Here is a 22583-nt window from a genome sequence, read left to right as displayed (position 1 = left end):
ACTAGCAACAATAGCAATAAGGCCTATAGTGCTTACCCGACTATAGCTGCAGTTTGCCGTGTGTTTGGTTGAGGTGGTGTGGCGGTGCTGTTTGAAGATAAAGAATCAGTTCCTGCTTTTTCCCAATCAAATGGCTCATTCTCTGTTATCTCTCTCTCCTTCATACTGTTCTCAAATACAGACATCAGCAACTACAGACAGAAAAAGAAAGAGAAAAAGTTATTATTAAACAGCAACCAGACCTTTGTGAATGTGTGATTTCATCGTTTAATTTAGATTTACTTATTTATCTTTATTTAATTATTTGAGTAATAGTTATGCATTAACCACATTCATTTTCTGATTCTATGCATGAATGCTGTTAGTTCCAATTATCTGGATGGTTTTATTTATCTAAATATTTAGTATAAAAATAGATTCAAAGTATTTACACATATTTACAGTCATAGGTAAAATTTTGAACACTTTGGGACAGATAAGTTGACATAATCTCTAGAGGGAACAAACTTAAATATGGGAATTGTCTGTAAATTTCATTTATTTTCTGAGTATAGCATAACAGAAAAAAAAATAATTGAACATGTGCCATAACTTTTGCACAAGCTACATTTTATGTTCTATTTTGTTTTCAATTTGTTGAATTCAGCAAATAAAAACTACTTAAATGTAAATACTCATTAAAATGCGCAGTGTGTGGCCTCTGTAGAGGATGTTCATTTATTCTCACTTGTAATGTGATCAGGTCATCCAAACTTTTTATATGACTGTTACTGACAAAGTGCATGAGAACTCTCCGTGGCGCTGATTTACCTGGTAATCTGGTTTGGTATAGTAATCGAGGCCAAGCACATGGTCCAGGAAGATATAAAACTCTGAGGGCATGTGTTTCAGCAGCATTTTGTGCTCATAGCGTTCCTTAATCTGGCCCACTTGCTCCTGTTTTTAATAGAAGAAAAATACATTCAGGCTTAAACCAGACTGCATCACCCTGACCACTTTTCATGAACAGTCATCAGGATTCTAACCCAGATGCTGACTTACTTTGTCTTTGATCTTCCGCCATGGTAACTGTCCAACAGTAAACTCCACCAGCATGTAGAACAAGGACCATAAATCGTCATGGCGACCCATCTCCTACGAAATCAAGCAGAGATTTAATTTACAGCATTATAAGCATTTAATTTCACTTTGCCTTTGTACACATCTGCAAAATGAATAAAGGTCACCTGACAGAGTTAATGTACAGGGTGAATCGAAAGTCACAGAACAGGTTTTATCTTTTATTTTATTATCGACTTTTATCTCTGGGGTCATCTCAAACAAATTGTGTATGCTGAGAAAATCCGCAGCAAACACCACCTTCAACACCGCGTAGTGGAGGCTTGTGACAGCATAAAAAAATAAAATAACATAAAATAAAACGTGTCCTGTGACTTTTGACTCTGTATTTACATAAATATTACATCATCTTGTGTCACTCATTGCAAAATAAAACTAAGGATGATAAAAAGTGTCAGTTAAAAGGATATTCTTCCAGAAAGGCCTGCTGGTGTGAGGTCTAATTACAAAAGAGTAATAAAATGGTATTATTTAATGATAACAGGCAACAGTGCTTCAGCATTATACATTTTTGTTTACAATAAAAAATGGCCACACATAGTGAGGTATGGTATTCATTATTCATGTTTGCAAATGTATGCACTGTTGATTAAGATGGAGGACATACTCACTTTGTTTTTATGAGCATTGACAGAAGCATAGCGTACTGTTCCACGAAATCCTGCTACTGTTCTTGGCTAAGAAAGACAGAATGTTAACAGTTTTAACAACAGTAAATGTTCTTAGTGACCAACATAAAACAATGATAAAGAAAGCTGAATAGAATGTTAGCATAATTTAAAGGATAATGTGGGGAAAATAATTGCGGGAAATGTGAGGTTCTAATTACAGGTTATGTTTCAAATAATGGAAAATAAAGGGCCACTGTTACTTGTACCAAACCATCAAATATAAATTTATGGAAGGTCTAGTGTATGAGGGGTCAGGGTCTGCGGCTAGACAATACTCCAAATAGCACTTCATTACATTTGAAATGTGTGTCTGGTAGCGTGATTCTTTTTCCATGAATGTGACAAAACAGGATATAAGGATGGGACTACAGTGAAAAATCTAGGTCATTTATGCATTATTTAAATCTCATGCACCTGAAGAGCAAAATATCCATATATTAAAAATACTATAAACAGAATAGAGAATTTAGCAATACATAATGGCTGCCTTCTAGCCAGATATTTGAACTTTCAGGCTGAACAGGTTTGAATGAAAAAAGTAGAGGCACATATAATACCCTAAGACAAAATTCTTTTCAGCAGGGCAAAAAATATTATTTGTATAGAAATTTCTCTGATGGTGATGAGATAGCATAAGGGAAGAATATTAAATGATAATAGTTAGACTAAAAGGAAAGAACAGGTCAAGGGGCCTTGGAAATAATGGGCTTTACTCTAGACTCAAGAACACTGAGGAGAAGGACACAAGGTGTATGGTTTAGGCCACTCATTACAGAAGAAAGCAGGTTAACACTCACAATATGAATCTCGCTATGGTAATGGGGACAAGCATCTTACGGGGAAAAGCATGCGCTTCCAACATAAAGGCCAAAAAGGAACTGCAAAATATAAGAAAAATGGTGAAACTGTAAAACACAAAATAAAATGAACATATGGAAAATAGAAAATAAGATAAAACAATGACCATAACAATGAAATGAATTTAAAACATTCCAAAATGAATTGAAATATCTCAAATATATTTTCTAATTAAATCACTTCTAGACAATCTAAATAAAATGAAATAATCAAGACTGAAGCTTTACTAAAGAAATAACTCTCAAAAGTATTTAGAAAAGGCATTAAAACCATATTAATGACATCTTATCTACCAGTAGAATTGTCCAAATGATACTTCTTCTCTACAGATTTATACTGTTCTCTGCACTGTGATGATATTAAAAATCTGGAACTGGGCTTCCAATGCACTGAACAAATTTACCCCTCATAAACACAACAATGCCTCCTTGTACACACTTTTCAAAAACAGAATATAAGTGTGCAGGAAGATAAACATGACCGCTTTTGTCTTTTATAAACACAACCTGTCCCAGCTTTCAGTGTAAATGCATATTAATTAACAGGCATATTTAAATGTATAATTGTGCTTGTGTGGGTTCATGTCTGTACATGGCAGAATGTTAAACAGAGTCTAACTCAAAGAATCCCCCAAGAGAATTTCTGACTCTGTGTGTGCGTGTGTGTGTGTGTGTGTGTGTGTGTGCGCGTGTTCATGCAGGAGAATTCGTGGGCGTCTGCAAAGCTGACCTGCTGGGCGCTCATCAATACAAGCCGACTGAGTCAGCAAAAATAATAAAAACGCTTCTACTATGCCGAGACCCTTAAATAAATTGGTCAGATAGACGCCAACACACACACTCAAAATCTGCATCTACATTACTCTGCAATTCAGGGACAATCATTCATATATATATATATATATATATATATATATATCAAAATTAAATACATATATATACTCAAATTAAAACATTTTTTATGGACATATATATATATAATATTCATATATATATATATATATATATATATATATATATATATATATATATATATATATGAATATTATATATATATATATATATGTCTTTAAAAATTTTTTTTAATTTGAGTTCAAACAATGATCAAATGATACAAAATGGGACTCCTAACAACTGTGAAAGACCTGTTAGATAAACAGCACTTAAAGCTTTCATCTTTCAGAAGCGTCAGATCTGAAAAAACACGTTTCTGTCCATACTTCCACTGTGAGAAGACAACTCAACACTATGAGTCCGAAAGAAAGTGTAGCTGTCAAAGATCCATTACTGATAAAAAATAAATACACAAAAAGAGGACAATTTGCAAATCATACAAAGAAACTGCTGGTGTTCACAGAACAATGGACTGGCCACCCCAGAGTCAACATCACTGAATGTGTTTTATTTGGACTGTGGAAAGCAGAAAATATAAGCAACTTCTAAGACTGAACTTTAAAGATATTTACAAGAAGCATGGAAAAATATCCCTTATGATGTTACTTTAAAAACCTCTTTGAAAAACTGAAAGCATGTCTACTGAACAGAATAGAAGCTGTAAAATAGTCAATGGGCAAATGAAGCTAATGAAGCCCTTGTGTAACTTTCTGTTAAAATATATGCTTTTTCCTGACGCTGAAAAATGAATAACTTGTACTTAAAGGCCATTTTGACTGGAAATTAAATAAATGAAGTGTGGTGCTATTTTTTTTGTGCCCGATATCTTCCAAAATGACATAATTTTAGGTCTTCTGTTGCTTCCTTAAAGGTGAGTGCTGTGGCAAAAATATAATATCACGATAACTTGAAAGACAATCACAATACAAGTATCACAAAATGAATTTTCAACAAGCTAAAAAGACAAAAGACACATTTAAATAAACTATTAAAGAAGGAACAGAAACTAAAAACAATTAGTACATAAATTAATACACAGGATAATGGTACAACTAGCTGACACTAAAATTTCCTACTATACAGTTTATGCACTATACACTGTTAATGTTTACACATTCTCTATAACCACAGCCCAAAAGATACTTACTGGCCGAACTTCCCCATTGGTGTTTGTGTATTGCCGAGCCAGGCCAAAGTCCAGCATGTAACACTTCCTGTAGGTGGATGGCAGCCGACCCATGGCAAAATTTGACTGTGAAAAGGATAAATGTTCATTGTTAGCTACCTGGACCAATTCTTCAGAGCTTGTGTGGTTTTGTATAAAATTGGTCGTTAATGTCAATGAGATAAACAATTGAAATGAATGAGCGTTGACTTATTTGACTGTAAAAGGTGCTAATTTTAACTAAATAAAAACTCCAAATGGAAGAGCTGCAAATGCGATTTGGCAGGGTGATCAACCTGCAATGTTAAACAATTAAAAATCAATCTGAACGCGAAGAAGGACCTCGTTCATTAAAACCAACTCTGCTCCTGGAAATCAACCTTCCTGAAGAGTTCACTTACAACCTTTCCCCAAACAACCTGTCAGAGTAAAAGTACATCACTGCAAACCAGCAAAAGATTTTGGGAAAATATGCTGTGTTGATAATTAATTTAGAAGTAAAATATGTTACTATACTGTATGTTACTTCAGTACATTAGGCCTCCAGTATATAGCAACACTCTGCAGGACAAAAATCCCCAGAAAACACTAATGAGATGAGACGAGAACAGCAGAGTTAGTGTACCGGTTTAATGTCTCGGTGGAGGAAGCCCACAGAGTGAATGGCCTCAATAGACTCCAGAATCTGTTTGCCCAGACGCAAAGTCGTGCTCATGGAGAAGGTCCCTCGAGGCTGACTCCGCCTCAAATCTGCCAGGTTTCTTCCCTATAGAAAAACCATCAGGAGACAGAAAGTGAATAGACAGATAGACAGACAGGGGTGTAAAAATGCATCATGCTGAATTAGTCATTCATTTTCAGTTCAAATGCATTGGTGTTAGAATCAACTACAATAAAATATGCACTCAAATATTTTTTTAGGCTTTTTACAAAGCCTAAAAGTATCTCCTTTAATCACCAATGGCTGTGCTGATGCACTGAACCATCTCCAAAGGAATCATAATAAATTTGAATTGTTGAGAGGTCAAAGATTCACATTCCTAATAATCACATAGAAGGTGCAAAACAAGTACATCAAGTACTGCAAGCCGAATCATCATCTTAGACATCCCACATACATGCGCGCACACACACACACACACACACACACACACACACACACACACACACACACACACACACACACACACACACACAATCCATTGCTATACCTGCAGTTGCATGACCACATAGTTGAACTTCTCGTTCCTTCCGCACCCGATGAATTTACACACGTGATTTTTCCCTGTGTGAGAAAACAATGACCAATAATAAACATCAAAAGACCAAAACCTGGAGTTTCATTACATTACAGTATTACTGTAGAACAAAAAGCTGAGTAAGCAATACAACCCCCCCCCCCCACAACCAAACACAACACCCACTGAACCGCATCAAGGAAACTCCATTGTGCCTTCGATGAAAGTTACACACACACATTCACATACACTCTTTTCCTCCCTCCTTCCTTCAGTCCTTCATGCCTATTACTCTTTGACTATCCCAGTGGTCTCTCTGGTCTAGAACTGAGACACTCAGACACATCAAGCATAAAAATCAGGCAAGGAAATATCTCTGCTCTGTGCGTGTGCCCCATATTAACTGAGCGAGAGCTCCGCACAGCGGAGTGGAAAGCCAAAAGGTCCCTTGATGTGCTTATTTATGCTTGTCAAAGTGTTCGTGTGTGTATGTGTATGTGCATGTTTGCTGCCCAATAACACTGCTGTGGTCTGTTTATGTTTATGTTGTACGTGTGTGGCTGATGGAGTTAGCCCTTGCTGTGCTATCGTTTGGTAATGAGAGGTGATGAGTTATATTGCAACACTGTAGTGAACCAAACCAGCAAGCATCAACCAATCTTCTCTTTCTCTGACATACATACAGGTATACATTTTCTTATACTTTTCCACTTTAAAGAGTAATTACACTCTATAAGCCGTTTTTCATTAAAAGCTGCAATATATCTTAACAATAAATAAGTCTTGTTGGCATTTTAACACTTCAAACTGTCAAAATAACATCACTATTGAGGTCAAACACACACACACACACACACAAACAGACACGCACTTACCCTGTAGTTTCTTCAGCACAGCTACCTCCATCTTGAGCACTTGTTTGGGCTGCTGTGCTGACTCTACCTTTAAAGCCACATTTTCTCTGGTCAACAAGTCCAGCGCCTCATAGATCTCCCCAAATCCACCACCGCCAATTTTCTTCAGCTACACGCACCCAAAACCACAGGCAGACCCACAGAATAACACACAGACAAAACAAAGTTGAAATGAACTTGACTGGCAATGCTTAACCTTTTCACTTTCTGGCATAAAGAGCTGTCTGTTTTCCTGTTTTGGCGGAACAATGTTTAAAAAGCCACTATGACAAAGAATGCTGCATAATGACAGTTAATAACACATTCACACCTCATAATAATAAGATTTACACCTCACTCTGGAGATTCCCAAAGCTATTCTTGTCACCCATCTTAGTGAGAAGCTCTGAAATATCATGGGCTAATATAACACAGCATTAAAAAAGATTTTACCACAAACTCAGCCAAGGAGAAACAGCAGTAAATGGCTTCATTTGGAGGTAAATTTAAACAAATCGGTTCATACATGCACATTGAAACTACTGACATCTCTTTACAACTATCACATGTATGCACAAACACAGTCTTTTTATCCTTTTTAGCACCAGAGCAGAGCTGACCAAATTGCCTAGAACATTAGGCAGCTAAGAACTACAAGAAATGAGCTGTGTTTTTTGTAATTTCACTCACTTGTGAATTTGATCCGCTTCTGTAATTTCACTCACTACATATCAGTCATGTACAACAGACCAAAGTAGTGGACAATAATAATTTTGATTTTGATTAATTTGATTAACATTTTTAAAACAAAACATTCTGCTGTGTTGCTTTTGGTTAAAAAGGCATTAGCAGCAAAAGCCTGTTCAAGCCGGAGAAGAAAGAGCTGGCTACTTTACCCATGTCAGAGCACATTCACATGATTACAAACGTTCACATTAAAACAAAATATCAGTTAAGAGTATACAGCACTACACTTATATCAAAAATGAAATAATAATAATGTGGCATTTTAAAATATCCACAATCATCAGATCAAAAGTGAATATCAAACTATTTCAAAAGGTTCAGAATCACACTCTGCATATTTTGGTACTGCTAAAATAAAGTGAATTTACTTTAGCCATGGATGAAATTTTTGGCTTGAACTGTTTTGACTGATAACCAACCATCATAAGCCAGCAAGCTTAAAATCAGTTCTTAAGATATAAATATTACAACGGATAGGTTCTGAAATCTAATCGACTGAGCCGTGTTCAAAGTCACTGTAAAACACCTGACAATGCACACCTGCGAGCATAAACATCAGTTAAATGCTATATGAATGCATCAAGATACTGAAAAGCGTTCCTTGTATGGACAGTGGAACGTAGTACTTATAGCTTGGGCCAAGTACCAGCCAAAAACCACATAAACCATTTTTGTTTAAACTGGGTGGTAAGTAAATATAACGATTACTTTCAAGTTACGTTTACCTATTCACCGAAAATTTGATCTTACCTAAGGGAGTCTAGGAAACCAGCTGTCTTAAAAAAATGTTAATATTACTAGCTCAGGTTAAAACAAACATAAATATCATGCGTTGGGCTAGCTCAGACAGTTTATCTCAATAGCTCTCTAAGTGAAAGATAAACCCACCAATTCAAATAAGAGCTGCTGTTTATTTGAAATCAGAATCATTTCCATACCAAAACTGAACCATTTTAACATAGGAGACTGGCATAATTTACCTTAATTGGATTGGCTTTACTAATTTTAATGTGCTTTAAGTGTGCAATTCATGGCGGTGGAAAAAAAAGACCAGGCCATCCCTAGTTAAATCTTTTTCTGCCTCTTTCAATTTTATAGTGTTTGCATGGCTACGGAAGCTTGTGGAAGCTTGAAGATCTTTCAGCTGGCATATCTGGTTCCATTCCTAATCTAACAAGCCTGATCCAGATAATCACAACCTCATAAGCACCAGAATATTACATCTAGGCAGGTTGGATTTGGTTCGTAACCAAAATCTACAGGGTATTACGTCTTGGGAAACTGGGTCTGCCCTGCTACAGATACTTGCCTGGTTATAGACAAGCCTCATGGCATCATAAAAATTTAATTGCAGCATGTTTTATCTAGCAGAAGACCTATCCTGCACTCTGAACAGACCAGTGTGTTTCTCAACTCATAAATATCAAATCGCCACGTCATGGCTACTGTTGCCATGTATTCAAATGTCATGAACATTTGAATGATTCCAGATGCATCATGGACATGATTCACACCAAACATGTCATTATGTCTCATAGTTTTGCATAATGGCTTTCAGCTCCACAAAGCACAATCAAAGTATATCATTAAGTCTGTGCCATAAAGCACTAATATCTGCAGTGTTGCTACAGGTGATGCTGTACAGTTATCAGTAAAACACTCTTCAAGTACATTCAAATAGGGATGGCATCTGCACAGAGACGTCATCCCCACAAATTGGCCCGAAAGACATCTGGCACACTTTCAAGGAGGAACGTCTGAAAACTGGCTAGGACCCAGTTTGACACTATTCATTTGGGAGGAGCACCACAGAAGCCGAAACAGGGACGGTTTAGGATATAGATTCTCTTGTTCATCATCAGAGTGAGCTAATAAAAAACATACTAAGATGATGTAGGAGGCCAATGTATCATTTACCAATAAACAATAAAAATCGGTCTTGCGCTGGATTTATGGGTAATTTCAACCAATAACTCGGCGTCTTATGCGACTAAGCACATTTGCATTATTTTTCAGAGATTCGCTCATGAACCACAGTTACAGGGTCATTTTTCAAAACGTCTGCATAATCACACAGTTAACATGCAAACCAAGTCATTCAGTGTGGTTTGATGTGAAATTGTCCATTCCAGAAAAACTCACCAGCATTGTTCACAAAGGTGGTGATAGCAACCAGACATATGAAGAGTTTAATGTCTCAAAAACTACCCTGACATTTGAGAGTTTGATTTGAGGTTTTGGCTTAAATTACACATATTTTTAAAATGTTTCATTTTTTTTATTAAGTTATGGTGGTGATGTACCTGCAGAGTATCATAGAGCAAATTACTTTCCAAAGAAAACTTATTTTTAGAGATTTAACACTATTATCAACACTGCATACACCGACTGGCCACTTAATTAAGTACAATTTTGTTTCACCTACCATATAGATGCAGTCTGTAGTGTACAATTACTGACTGTCATTCATCTGTTTCTCTGCATAATTTGTTAGCCCCCTTTCACCCTGTTCATCAATGGCCAGGACCCACAGGACTATTATTTGGGTGGTGGATCATTCTCAGCACTGCAGTGACACTGACATGGTGGTGGTGTGTTAGTGTGTGTTGCGCTCGTCTGAGTGGATCAGACACAGCAGTGCTGCTGGAGTTTTTAAATATGTCAGTGTCACTGCTGGACTGAGAAAAGTCCACCAACCAAAAATATCCAGCCAACAGAGGATGACAAGCACAAACTGTGCAGATTTAACATCAATAAAAAGTGGAGCACAAGGTAGGTTTAGTCAATAGCGTGGACTGTAAGCAGACATAGCTGCCCCATAGGATGCTGTTGGCTGGATATTTTGTAGATACCTGCTCCTTGGTGGTCCTGTGGAGGTTCTGACCACTGAAGAACAGGGTAAAAGGGGTCTAACAAAGTCTGCAGAGAAACAGATGGACTACAGTCTGTAATTGTAGTAACTACAAAGCACATTTATATGGTAAGTGGAGCTGATAAAATGAGCAAAGAATATAGATACAAGGTAGGTTTAGTGCATTAAAAAAATAATAATAATAATAATTTGCACTGTAGACAATGTAGCTCCTGTCCCCTATCACCATCATGGTGAAGAAATCCGTCAGTGAGTTTCTCTACCAAATCATATCAACATCAACATGCTCTGAATGATTGTGTTTATATAGCTCAACGAGCGAGCCATGCAAAAATATTTGGAATATTGATGAAGTTACTCTTTAAGTTACAGACTCATGCATAGAACACCAGATGAACATCATTACTATACCAAAAGGTCTGGGGGTTGACTGACTTAGAATTGTAAGACATGCTGGATTTGATTATTTATTAAATACAGTACATATCATGGCTTTGTAAAATACATCAATGTTCCATTAACTTCAAATCTGTCTTACAGTCACTGCTCTTCATATACGGATTATTGTGTAAACTGGCGTTATAATGCAAAAGCTGCAAACTTCAATTACTTGTAATAGGCACAACAGGGTATCGGTTATCATAATCACCCTGGAAATTCCATACTCATGCCTCAATAAAACATACGCAAAAGCTGAACAGATGCACAGACACACTCACCACTTTCCATCTCTCTTTGACCATGCAGTTGGGAGGCAGGATGTCGACCTGCTCCCCTGCCCCGTTCATGTTTTCGTCAACTTGGACTCCAGGCCCTATGCACTGCATTGGCTGGCCAGCTCTTTACCCAAGCCTGCCATTCACCTGTCAACATATAAACACACACTCGCTAAGGAAACAAGCTCACAACATTTTTAACATGAAAATATATCATATGAAATATCCCTACAACAAAGAATACAATATTTGCTACCTGTATACACAATACATACTAATGCAGCTTTACATAAAACAGACCACAGAAAAAAGAATTTCAATTCAAAAAAGTGCAAAAGCAACTAAAAGACCCAACCAAAACCACACGAGGAAGCAAGATGATGAAACCATACGTGGAGCCGTTGAAACCATAAATGGGACAATGCAATCCAGTCTGGGATAAATCCGGATAAAACAAACATACAAACAAACAAGCATAAAACAACAAAAGCAATAACTGAGGTGATGGAGACATTTTGCTAGATCAATGAGTGAATGTGTTTCCTCAGCAAAAGGGTGGCAAAGGGCCAGAACCGAAGACAAAATGGAAGGACGCACAGGACAGTATGAAGAGGCAAGTCTGAGACCAAGACTGCGCTGCTTATGGCAGTAACGATTACTGCATGTGGGGCTGTCACATCAGTTTTAGTAATCGAGTACTCTACCTATTATTTTGATGATTAACTGTGTATTTATAGTTCAAAAGACTTCATTACAATATATATAAAACACTGTGTATTTAACAAAAGCATATAATTGGTGTGTCTAAGCTGTTTCTCGCTGAAAGAGTGAGCACTTAAAACTTGCACTATCATCATGCAAACAGCCACCTAATCTTTGCTGAGTGACCGAGAAAGTATATTATCAAGGAGTTTAATCAAATAGTTGTGTTTAACTAGTTAATCTTGACAGCGCTGATGACTGTATTTTGACCACTATTGCGACTGCGTTTATGAATCATTTGCAATTAAAAGTCGTCCAAATATTTCGCTTATGTACGTAGTCATTGCACAGGAGATGAGTCACCTCTCTGTAGGACAACAACCCACATGAACCACTGAAAAAAAAAAGCCACTTATGTGACTAAGGGGAGATGGGTGAGCGTCTTATTTTAGGCTGTTGCGTAAGAACAGGAATATGATCTATTCGACACAGTGCAGCAAGAGTTCTAGTACGGGGCTTACAGGTTTAATAGAGGTTGTCTGAAGAGCAGTCTTTTAACGATATTGCATATCACTTTGCCTGCATGGGGGGTCACGTCAGCAAACACATCTGTTTAGCTTTGTTTTTATTCATTAATTTGCACACATTGTGTAAAGTATTCCGAACAGATTGAGGAGAAGACAGAATAGAGTCGTCTGATATGCAGATTTTCATCGGCGGAAAATGCCAAGGGCAAATATTTAGTCATCTAAATAATTAACTGCATTTGGCATCGCTCTGCAAGCACATCAGAGGCTGGATTTTACTCTGATTTTCCTGCATGTTTCTTTCTGATCTTTAACAGTCTCATCTTCAGAAGCTGGATTAAAGCCCATTTTAGAGTGTTTTCTCGCCATCACGCCTGAAACTTCATACTTCCAGTCACCCGTCACTTCCATCTATCATTATAGGTCCACTATACAGTTCAACTACATACTGCAGCACATCTAACGCCATGCGCATGTTGGTACCCCCCCTCCTCAACAATAATCATTACTGGTCACTTTCACATACACCAGTGTCACTGCTAGGTTGAGAATGGTCCACCAGCCAAAAATATCCAATCAAGAACAGCTTTATAGTCAGAAACTGACCACTAAGAAACGGCTACAGGATATAAAATAAATTGTGCACCAACGAATGTATAACTGACCACCAGCAAGGTGGAGCTACAAGGTAGGTAAGTTCAATGACAGTAGACATTATTTTTAATGTAGGCTCAGTACAGTAATGTACACCGATCAGGCATAACGTTATGACCACCTCCTTGTTTCTGCACTCATTGTCTATTTTATCAGCTCCACTTACTGTATAGCTGCACTCTGTAGTTCTACAGTTACAGACTGTAGTCCATCTGTTTCTCTGATACTCTGATACCCTGTTCTTCAGTAATCAGGACCCCCATGGACCCTCACAGAGCAGGTAGTACTTGGGTGGTGGATCATTCTCAGCACTGCAGTAACACTGACATGGTGTTAGTGTGTGTTGCGCTGATCTGAGTGGATCAGACGCAGCAGTGCTGCTGGAGCATTTTAAACACCTCAGTGTCACTACTGGACTGAGAATAGTCCACCAACCAAAAATATAAAAAATATAGGGGTCCTGACCACTGAAGAACAGGGTAACAGAGTATCAGAGAAACAGATGGACTACAGTCTGTAACTGTAGAACTACAGAGTGCAGCTATACAGTAAGTGGAGCTGATGAGATGGACAATGAGCGTAGAAACAAGGACAGAAACAATAATGCTTTGCCTGATCGGTGTATATAAACTTAGCAGAGAATAATGTGAATGAAAAAAGGAAACACAATTCTTATTGGGGGAACCGCAGACCAGAAAAGGGACTTTTGTGCAAACTCAGGATTCTCTATCACACTACAGTTATCATAAACTACAGTCTCTAATAAATGTAGCGAAAAGAAAAAGGCCTAGTTCCTTAAGTCCAAAGAGAGTCGCATGTTCAGGCTGATTTGAACAACTCTGTCTCCCGTTTTTGTGCAGCTGCAGGTCACTGGACTGCATTAGCTCTAATATCTCTCCTTCCCCCTCCTCCAGTTTTAAAACCTCTGTCTGTCCTCTTTGTGTGATGTGCGTTTGGTATCAGATATCAGCAAGCCAGAGCCAAGGGCTGGGCTGCTGCGGCCCATGTCTGAGCAAGCTGCACCTCCACGACTATTCTCTTTACTTCTCTAAACAACAGCCAGAAAACCGTGTTGTTATCAAGGATCAAGTACACAAGCTGTAGTTCAATTCATACTGACTACATGAAGAACATAATTGTACTGCATGATTCAATACAAAAATAAAAATATCGAATTATGTGGAGGCTTTGATGGAAAAAGACTTTATATATGTATAAAAAAATAGAAAACAAAGCATTTACATTTGCTCTGTGGCTACTGTCACAGACCTAATTTAAAGACATGTAAAACACTGAAAAACATTTTTAAAGCTGGTCTAACATTTAATTTGCTTTCAGCTATCCCTAACAAAAAATCCCTACATAATATAGAACTATTAAGGAACATCTCATACCTATTCTGCACAATTTCTCTGCTCCCTGTCACCTTCATTTTAGAGTGATGTCAATGAGCATTTCCTTCACACCCGTATTCCGACAAGCCCCGCCTCCTGCGCTAGGACTGGCGCTAAGTATCCCGTCTCCTATTGGCGTACTGCTTGTAATTACAAACTACTAGCCTATCGCGGGTTTTTCCGGAGGAAGGGTGTGGAAAAGAAAGCTCCCTGTGACAGGGAATGCCAGCTTGCATCCTCTCCCGGAAAACTCCGCGCTAGCTGTAGGATGTCATTGGAGATTCTCAGATACTGACAACGTGAGCACGTCGAGATAAAATAACTAAGCAGGCTGACGTCTACCTGGCGACATATGGATTTCATAAATATCTGTAACGACGAGCCACCGAGCTACTGAAAAGGGAAAGGTGCAACTGTTTATTATCAAAAAAATCATGTGGACAATTGTTTAATACCAGAAAAAGTGCATGCCAGTGAATGATAACAGGGTACATTTCTTGTAGCCTACACACAACAGAGTCTTTTGACGCATCAAGAGGCAACTAAGTCTCTCACCTACGCGCAGTAAAGAAACAACCCACACTGATGAATTGCGCAAATGACTGCGCAACATTTATGTTGAATAACGTTAAACTGCCCCCCACCGCCCGCCCTCCCAACAGCCGTTACAGTTTTGTCCGCACTGCAGCCCGAGCCCAGCGCGAGATCCACCAATATGGGCGTTGCCCTGGAGATGGGCCGTCTAAGCCACGCACGCCCCGCCCACGACGCGCTACGGGCCAATGGGCAGAGTTTAAAAGCAACAAACGGCGTTCGATCATCGTCCATTGGCTCAATGACAAACCATCAACTAAAGTCATAAAGCAACCCCTCCCGCCGGAGCCCTGAGCGAGAGGCACTGTGGGAAAGGTAGTCCGTTAAGAGGACGAAGAATGAGGTGACAATGCCACGCGTCCCGACACCAAAACTACAAATACCCAAGAGCAGGTGATTTCAGCCAGCATCTGACGTATGACCGCATTATGTTGCATGTATGTAAATTATTCGCGATTTTCATTGAACATAAATAATGTACACAAAACGAAGCGGCCTTTTTTTTTAACAAAGGGTAATCGGAGGGGGGTGGGGTAACCGAATATTATACAAAAAAGCCCTGAAGACTATGCCGGGGAAATCTCGTGCCAGAAAATAAGCATCCTGCAGCCTGTCCAGCGCAGCATCACCACTGACAGGCTGCCAACACACACAGGCTAACACCTCAGCTAGTACAGACATCACCCAGGCGGGCAGAGCGAGCAGGGAGAGGGAAAACAGAGCGGCAGACCTGTTCTTCTGTCGTCGCAGTAGAGTCTCGAAGCGAGAGGCTTGCGGAAGGCGCATCATTCCGCTGCGCTTTTTGCCCCCGCTCGCTGATGCACCATTTTCTCCTGCCTCCTCTTCTCCTCCGCTCCGGCTCTGAATCAGCAGCGCGCGGATCCTCCCAGCATGCGCCGCGCGCACGCGCCGCACAGAACATGGCGGTTGCGTAGCAACTCGGGAGAGGCGCCGATTCCCACACGCAGCACTGCATGGAGTTCAGATTCCTCCGCATCTCCCAAAAGTCTACAAAAAGGACAGATGTGCAGTGAATTAAAGGGGGAAACTCCGCCGATTTGTTCAGTTTCTATATCATTAAGTGGTTGGCTGGGACAGTGTAGTGGGTAACACCTCTGCTTTCTATGCTGCAGACTGGGGTTCACCCAGCCTGGGTAACCCCCCCTAGAGTCCTTGGGCAAGACTCCCAACACCACCTTCACCTCCCAGTGTAAAATGAGTCACTCTGGATAAGATCAGCCAAAAAAGTAAACAAATTCATTCAGTGAAGGGGAAATTCCACCAATTTAAAATAAATAAATTCTATATCATTAACTGGTTGCAGAGTCTGCATGGCTCTGAAATCTCCTTAACAGAAAGATATTGCATGGAATGGTTAGATATGATATTTATGATATATGAGTTTTTGTGTTACCGTTTTGGCTTAAAATGTATTTTGATCAATTTACTTTAACCCCTTTGATAACCCCATAAGCAGGCCCAAATGTTTTACTACGCACTTCCATAATCTAATAGCTCAACCAGTTTGCACTGAAGTCCCTACAGTTACCAAATAATAAGCCTTAATATGTAATGAGCCTGTGATCTGAAAGGGGTTAAGTTCAATTCATGGCACAGGGAGACATGCAGGGAAATATGAGGCAAAATAGTCCCCAAAGAAAACTTATTTTTTTCAGATTTATGACTATCATTATCAACATTACATAAAAAACGCAGAAGACACGTGTGGGTCCACTGGTGGTTTTGGATAGTAAATAAATTGGCTAGATTTGTACTGCAGACGTTGCGACCCCTGGTTTCTATCGCCACCACTGTAAAAACATCTGAGGCTGTCAAGTTTCTCTAAAGTTAACCATTTCACACCAAACCTCTCTGAATGACTCTGAAATTCCCCTTTATGACGTGCACATGTCGTATTACACCAGGTGTTAAAATGAACAACACAGTGGCTCGAAATAACGGCATCTTGAAAACATTCGCCTCATTAATTCCACTAGTAAGTAGGCTAGATTTTCTGAGTGTTGAAGAGGCTGCAGAATAATAAGCCCTGACAAACAGAAAATGGGTCACTGACAAACATGAAATAGCTTGAAACTGTCATTGAAACCGTATTTCACTTATTGCACTACAAAATTTTATTAAACATATTTTATTTTTAATAACACAGGTTATTTCCCATCATCCCAAAAAACAGTACAAACAAGACAAATTATTTTACTGTTAGAGCAGGTATAAAACACAATATTTATTAGTTTTGTAAACAGGAATATATCCCATTGGTTACCCTTTTAAGGAATCTTAATCATTTGTCAACTTTATTTTAAGGGTTTGTACAACATCTTATCTTCCTTAAAACAAGGTAAATATCACTGCTGTCAGAAGAAAACCTCGTATTTTTCAGTTTTTGTCATAATTTGAAAATGCCTGCTGTCTTTTATATTCTTTGTAATTTTCATGATGAATGGACCAAAAGAAATGACCTGGAAAAAAGTCTGGTTCCACTGACTTACATTAAAAGTTTTTTTCCCTTCTCCTGTAAACTTACCGATCTCATGTTAAATCACGAATCATAGGTCTTACATCTCAGGCTTAATCTTATGTTTCTTTATCCATCTGCACATCTGGACACCTTGCTGCACATACTGTACTTTCTGCATACCTTATTGTGCATCTTGCACATCTGGACACTAGACACTTTATTTTAGTAATAATATCTGCACACATTTATTCATTCAGTGTGGTAAATATATGCCGTTACCTGTACCTCCTTGTGCAGCCATTATTGCACTGCGTCTTTCATCTCAGATTATAGATCTTATCATCAGATTGTCGTATTTTTCTATTTGTATATACGCCTCTAGAGAGGATCTTTTATATTTACTCTTCCTCTTGTGTGTCTGCTAAATTTCCTTCTGAATCAATATAGAATCTATCTATTTTGCTTATCTATCTATCTGGTTTTCTTCCAGCGACAGACTAGACTGTCTGACTGATCCATAGGCTCCAGAGTAACCTGACTGTCACAGGTAAACATGAAATGCAGGAACTAAACAAACTTAGGTGTAAATAACAGGTTAGAATCTTAAAGAACCGTTTTACATTTACATTTACATTTACGGCATTTGGCTGACGCTCTTATCCAGAGCAACATACAATTTGATCATTTTTACATAGGTAGGCCAAGGCGGTGTTAGGAGTCTTGCCCAAGGACTCTTATTGGTGTAGTGTAGGGTGTTTTGCCCAGGTGGGGATTGAACCCCAGTCTACAGTGTGGAAGGCAGAGGTTTTAAGTTAGGGCTGTCAGTTTTCTAAGGTGGGACGTATAGCACACCCAGGAACTTTTCAATCATTTTAATTTTATTTTGCATCCAGCATTTGCATTCAGTTATCTGTAGGCTACTTCCAATACACTCAAAGCAAAAAGGCAAACAACAAACCACCATATCTGTTATTTACGTTATTATAGCATAGGCAGTAAATAATGAGGCTGACCCCTGTGCTTGAAAGTGTCAGTAATATTATATAAACATTTTCCCTCACTATCTGCTCACAGGCAGTTTTATTAAAGTTTACATCACAAATACAAAACCTGCATTTTCTGCATGAACGACATGCTACAGAATAACAGTCTTGTCGCTAACATAAAACTGTCTGGGAAAAGGGTCTGAGCTTAGACCACAACAGCAGAGCAGGTTTAAATACGTGCGTTTTCATTCAATTATTTTAACTGGGAACTGTTTCTGTATTTATGCAGTATTTGGCCCTCGAAGCGTTCTGTAGTGCCGTGATCACGTGACGCCGCACGCAGGCTGCATACCAAACGCTAGCCTGCCCCCTACCTAGTGCACTGGAACACTACACAGAACAGCTTCACGGTTTCTGCCGCAATGACAGCGCACTACATGTCAAAGAAGAAAGCGTTTGGGATTCGGACACAGCCACGCACTTTCACGTTGCTCACAGCAGCGCGCAGTGAAGAGTTTTAGAAATTTGAAGCGCTGTTGCGGAGGTGAACATGGCCGACGTGTCTGAGAGGACGTTACAGCTTGCCATCCTGGTCTCGTTTGCCACGGGCTTCCTCGCAGGCTGGCAGGCCAACAGGATGAGGAGAAGGTTTCTGGACTGGAGGAAAAAACGGCTGCAGGACAAACTGGCGGAAACGCAAAAGAAGCTGGATTTGGCGTGACCGAAGGAGCAGACACCACAGGCCTGGTAAGAGTGAAGGAGTGTGAAGGAGTGCGGGGCTGTGTCCCGATTATACAGCCACAGAAGCCATAGAGCTGTCACAGTAGTAACTACAGGCCTGGAGTTACAGTGTTTGACGTGTTGCAGCTTTAACTCAACCACAGAGGTGGGCAGAGTAGCCCAAAACCATCCTGAGGGAAAAGTCTTAAGTAATGACTGAAGCAGAAGTAAAAGTAACGACGAATGTTCAGGTCCAAGACTCATTCAGTGCTGGGTTCTCTGTAGAACTGCAGGGTAACTTGGTACACAAAGCAGTTCAGGTACTGAACAACACTGAATGAAGTGAAGACCAAAAAGAAATGGGAACTAGACAAAAAAGTGAACAAACATATGAGTAATCCTAATGTCTGTATTAAATTGTATTAAATTCCCAGAAAAATGCAGGTCCATAAAAATTCTGAGAACTTTGACATTTACTGCCCACTTTTGCCCAACTATTTTTGCTCAATAAATGTTACATGAAATAATAATTTTCTCTCTCATCTTTTTTGGTCTTTCCCGTCCCCCCACTGCCGCCACATTAGGCCTCATGAAATGGACAGTGTTCTTGCCCTGCTTCGGCCTCTGACCCTGGCTAAGAAGTCACCTTCAGATACGGCCACCTCCTGTTCCCTCATGAGAAGTTTGAACACTATACAGACGCTGGAGTGATGCAGTGCAATGCAGTTCTCAAAAACTTTTTTTATTCGAGGATAAATGTTTTATGTAATATTATTTGTAACTGCTGATCTGTTGTAAGCCATACTTTCTACATCCATCTGCTTGTACCATCATGGAATAAAAGAAGCTATTTTGTTTATTAAAAATTCCTGCCATTGTATTCACTTGAGGATGAGCCGAAACCATTGAAGAGGAGGGGGGGTCATTTACTGCAGCTGACTCTGACCTTCTAGATTACACTATTAAAGGAGTTCTCCATTCTGGGACCAAGATTAATGGGCATGTAAAGTAAAATCCTTAAGTGAGGTTAGCTATAACGCATGCCGCGACAGAGAAATGGTTGTTTTCGTAACAGAGCCATAGACTTAATATCGGCTCTGGGCTCGTAATCAATGTTAACACTTTTTTATGAGTTTGTAATATTTGGAGGATGTTTTAACTGTTGCCAAACTCACTACAGCCTAGGTTTTGGGTATTATATACAGAGCTAGATGAAGTACACAAATCATGTACTTGAGTTAAAGTAGAGACCCCCAAGGTAAAATATCACTCCAGTAAATGTACAAGTTCCTCCCTTTAGACCTCCACTTGAGTAAAAGTACTAAAGTATTTACCTTCAAATGTACTTAAGTATGAAGTAAAAGTACTAAAAGAGTAATTCTGGCTCTGATCTGGTCCTGTTATCATTTTTATAACAAGACTGGCTTCATGAACTCATTTCAGGTGAAAGTCCTCCAGCGTCTCTCTTGGTAAACCAGTCTTTTAATAGAACGTCATTAATTAGTGACACTGACGTCTATTAAAATGATCAGAAGCACAAAACACTGAAGGTAAACAGTTTCCATCAGGGAGAACCGAGTGGCTCTGAAATCACTTTTTACACACAAGCAAAGTTTCAGTTTCAGATTTATTTACAACTTAGTTCCAAGTTTAAGTTGAATAAAAACTGGCTTTAAACTCAGGATCACAGATGAGCTCCTTTACTATGTTGATCTGTAGGCCTCTGTTCATAAACATAAGACTGCATATGTGGACATATTTCTATATTGTGGTCTATTTACAGGTTAGGTTAGTTCATCATTGGTGTTCTTGCTTTGCGCTTCTTTCGTTTTGACATGTTACGTTTTTATACACACAGAAACCAAAAGGAACAACAGCTTTCTCAAAATGTAGCGGAGGAAAAAGTCAGATATTAGAATGGACAATGGAGTGAAAGGAAAAAGTTGCCCAAAATGGAAAAACTTAAAGTACAGATACACAAAAAAACTACTTAAGTACAGTAACGAATTACATTTACTTAGTTACTGTCCACCACTGATTATATATAAAAACTCAGACACGTGTACACATGTAGGTTCACTGGTGGTTTTGGATAATAAATAAATTGGCTGTATTTGTGTTTTAGACATTGTGACCCTCGGTTCCTATCACCACCACTGTAAAGAAATCTGAGTCAGTACGTTTCTCTACAGTGAACCACTTCATGTTAAACTCATGTTACTCTTAATAACTTTATTTATACCTCAACCACTGAATTATGCAGAAATTTAGCAAAATCAGTGGAATTCACCTTTAAACGGGGACCAGGATTAATCAGTGAGGCAGAAAGGAAAGTTTTTAAAGAATCTATTGTTAGGAACGTCATCTAGTGGATGGATGTAGTAACTCAAAAAGTGTGATATAACACTGTGATGCAGTCTTTAACTTACACTGAGCGCTGCTTCGAAAATAAATGGTAAATGTGGGGGAAAAAGCAAATGAAAGAAAAAGCTAACTTAGTCATGGGAAGTTTAACTAACGAAATGGCCTTTCAGACATGAAAAAAGTTAGAAAAACTGTTCTTAATCAAAAAAAATATTCAATTGTTAAATATTTTCTCAGCCAACATTATCTTAGACTGAGTTGATAGCGATAGCCTTTTTGACAGGTTAATAGTCATCTATAGCACTTGACAGCCTTCGAAAATTCAACGTTTTTTACCGCCGAGTCCCAAACCGCATACTAGCACACTAAATAGTGTGTAAAAATAGCGCGTATACCATTAGAAGTGCACTCGTTAGCGTAATATGTGAAGTGTAGAAATGTGTGGTTTGGGACGCGGCGTACGTCTTAATGAGTGTCATAAACGGCTCAGTTAAATAATCCTACTTTGTCAAAGTTTAAGCAGGTTAATTTATATAAACAGGAATAATTGAATATAATTGCCTTTTTTAAGTAATAGGAACGCAAATGAACATTAACTACAGAGTCTTAGAAAATGAATACGGTTAGCGTTAGCTTCCTTGTTAACCTACCTCGCTAACCTGCTCCGGACCGTCTAAAAACAGAAGGATTTTCTCTACCAAAGTGTTTTTTATTACTTCAGTTTCTTCGTTATGAAGGTTTTCAGTCGTTTTTCCTCCATTTCGGTGTTTCTGTCTTCAGGCGCTGAGCGAATGAACCTGAAACAGCCCAACGGCTTTAACGGTCAGCGTCTATTCAAAATTCAAAAAGCGTCTCGCGCTTCAGCGTAAACTGCACCGTGGGGCTGATCCATTCCAGAGATTCTGTAATCGACTCCGATTCCAAGTGACAGGAATCGATCGAGTCGCACGTAATCTCGCCAAGTCAAACACAGCAGGACTCCCAACGTGTG

General features: G+C 38.9%; 2 protein-coding genes across 2 annotated transcripts in view; one reads left to right on the top strand and one right to left on the bottom strand.

Annotated features, from left to right (window-relative positions):
• Positions 1 to 15931, bottom strand: part of ttbk1b (tau tubulin kinase 1b) — a 36431-nt gene extending 20500 nt beyond the window's left edge. Inside the window, exons 1-10 of the mRNA XM_017702555.2 lie at positions 15774 to 15931; positions 11176 to 11319; positions 6820 to 6967; positions 5918 to 5991; positions 5332 to 5472; positions 4689 to 4793; positions 1731 to 1796; positions 1042 to 1134; positions 811 to 936; positions 37 to 191 (exon numbers count right to left, since the gene is read on the bottom strand). Of these exons, the coding sequence (XP_017558044.1) occupies positions 37 to 191; positions 811 to 936; positions 1042 to 1134; positions 1731 to 1796; positions 4689 to 4793; positions 5332 to 5472; positions 5918 to 5991; positions 6820 to 6967; positions 11176 to 11283 (1016 nt within the window). The 5' untranslated portion in view covers positions 11284 to 11319; positions 15774 to 15931. The remainder of the gene's footprint in view (positions 1 to 36; positions 192 to 810; positions 937 to 1041; positions 1135 to 1730; positions 1797 to 4688; positions 4794 to 5331; positions 5473 to 5917; positions 5992 to 6819; positions 6968 to 11175; positions 11320 to 15773) is intronic.
• Positions 15932 to 18888: 2957 nt separating this feature from the next.
• Positions 18889 to 20096, top strand: LOC108430194 (mitoregulin). The gene is made up of 2 exons (XM_037541808.1): positions 18889 to 19255; positions 19813 to 20096. The coding sequence occupies exon 1, from the start codon at positions 19059 to 19061 to the stop codon at positions 19227 to 19229; it is 171 nt and encodes a 56-aa protein (XP_037397705.1). The 5' UTR covers positions 18889 to 19058; the 3' UTR covers positions 19230 to 19255; positions 19813 to 20096.
• The last annotated feature ends 2487 nt before the right edge of the window (positions 20097 to 22583 follow it).

Source organism: Pygocentrus nattereri, chromosome 10, assembly GCF_015220715.1.
Source record: "Pygocentrus nattereri isolate fPygNat1 chromosome 10, fPygNat1.pri, whole genome shotgun sequence".
Taxonomy (NCBI): Eukaryota; Metazoa; Chordata; class Actinopteri; order Characiformes; family Serrasalmidae; genus Pygocentrus; species Pygocentrus nattereri.
This window is presented reverse-complemented; position numbering and strand designations above follow the sequence as displayed.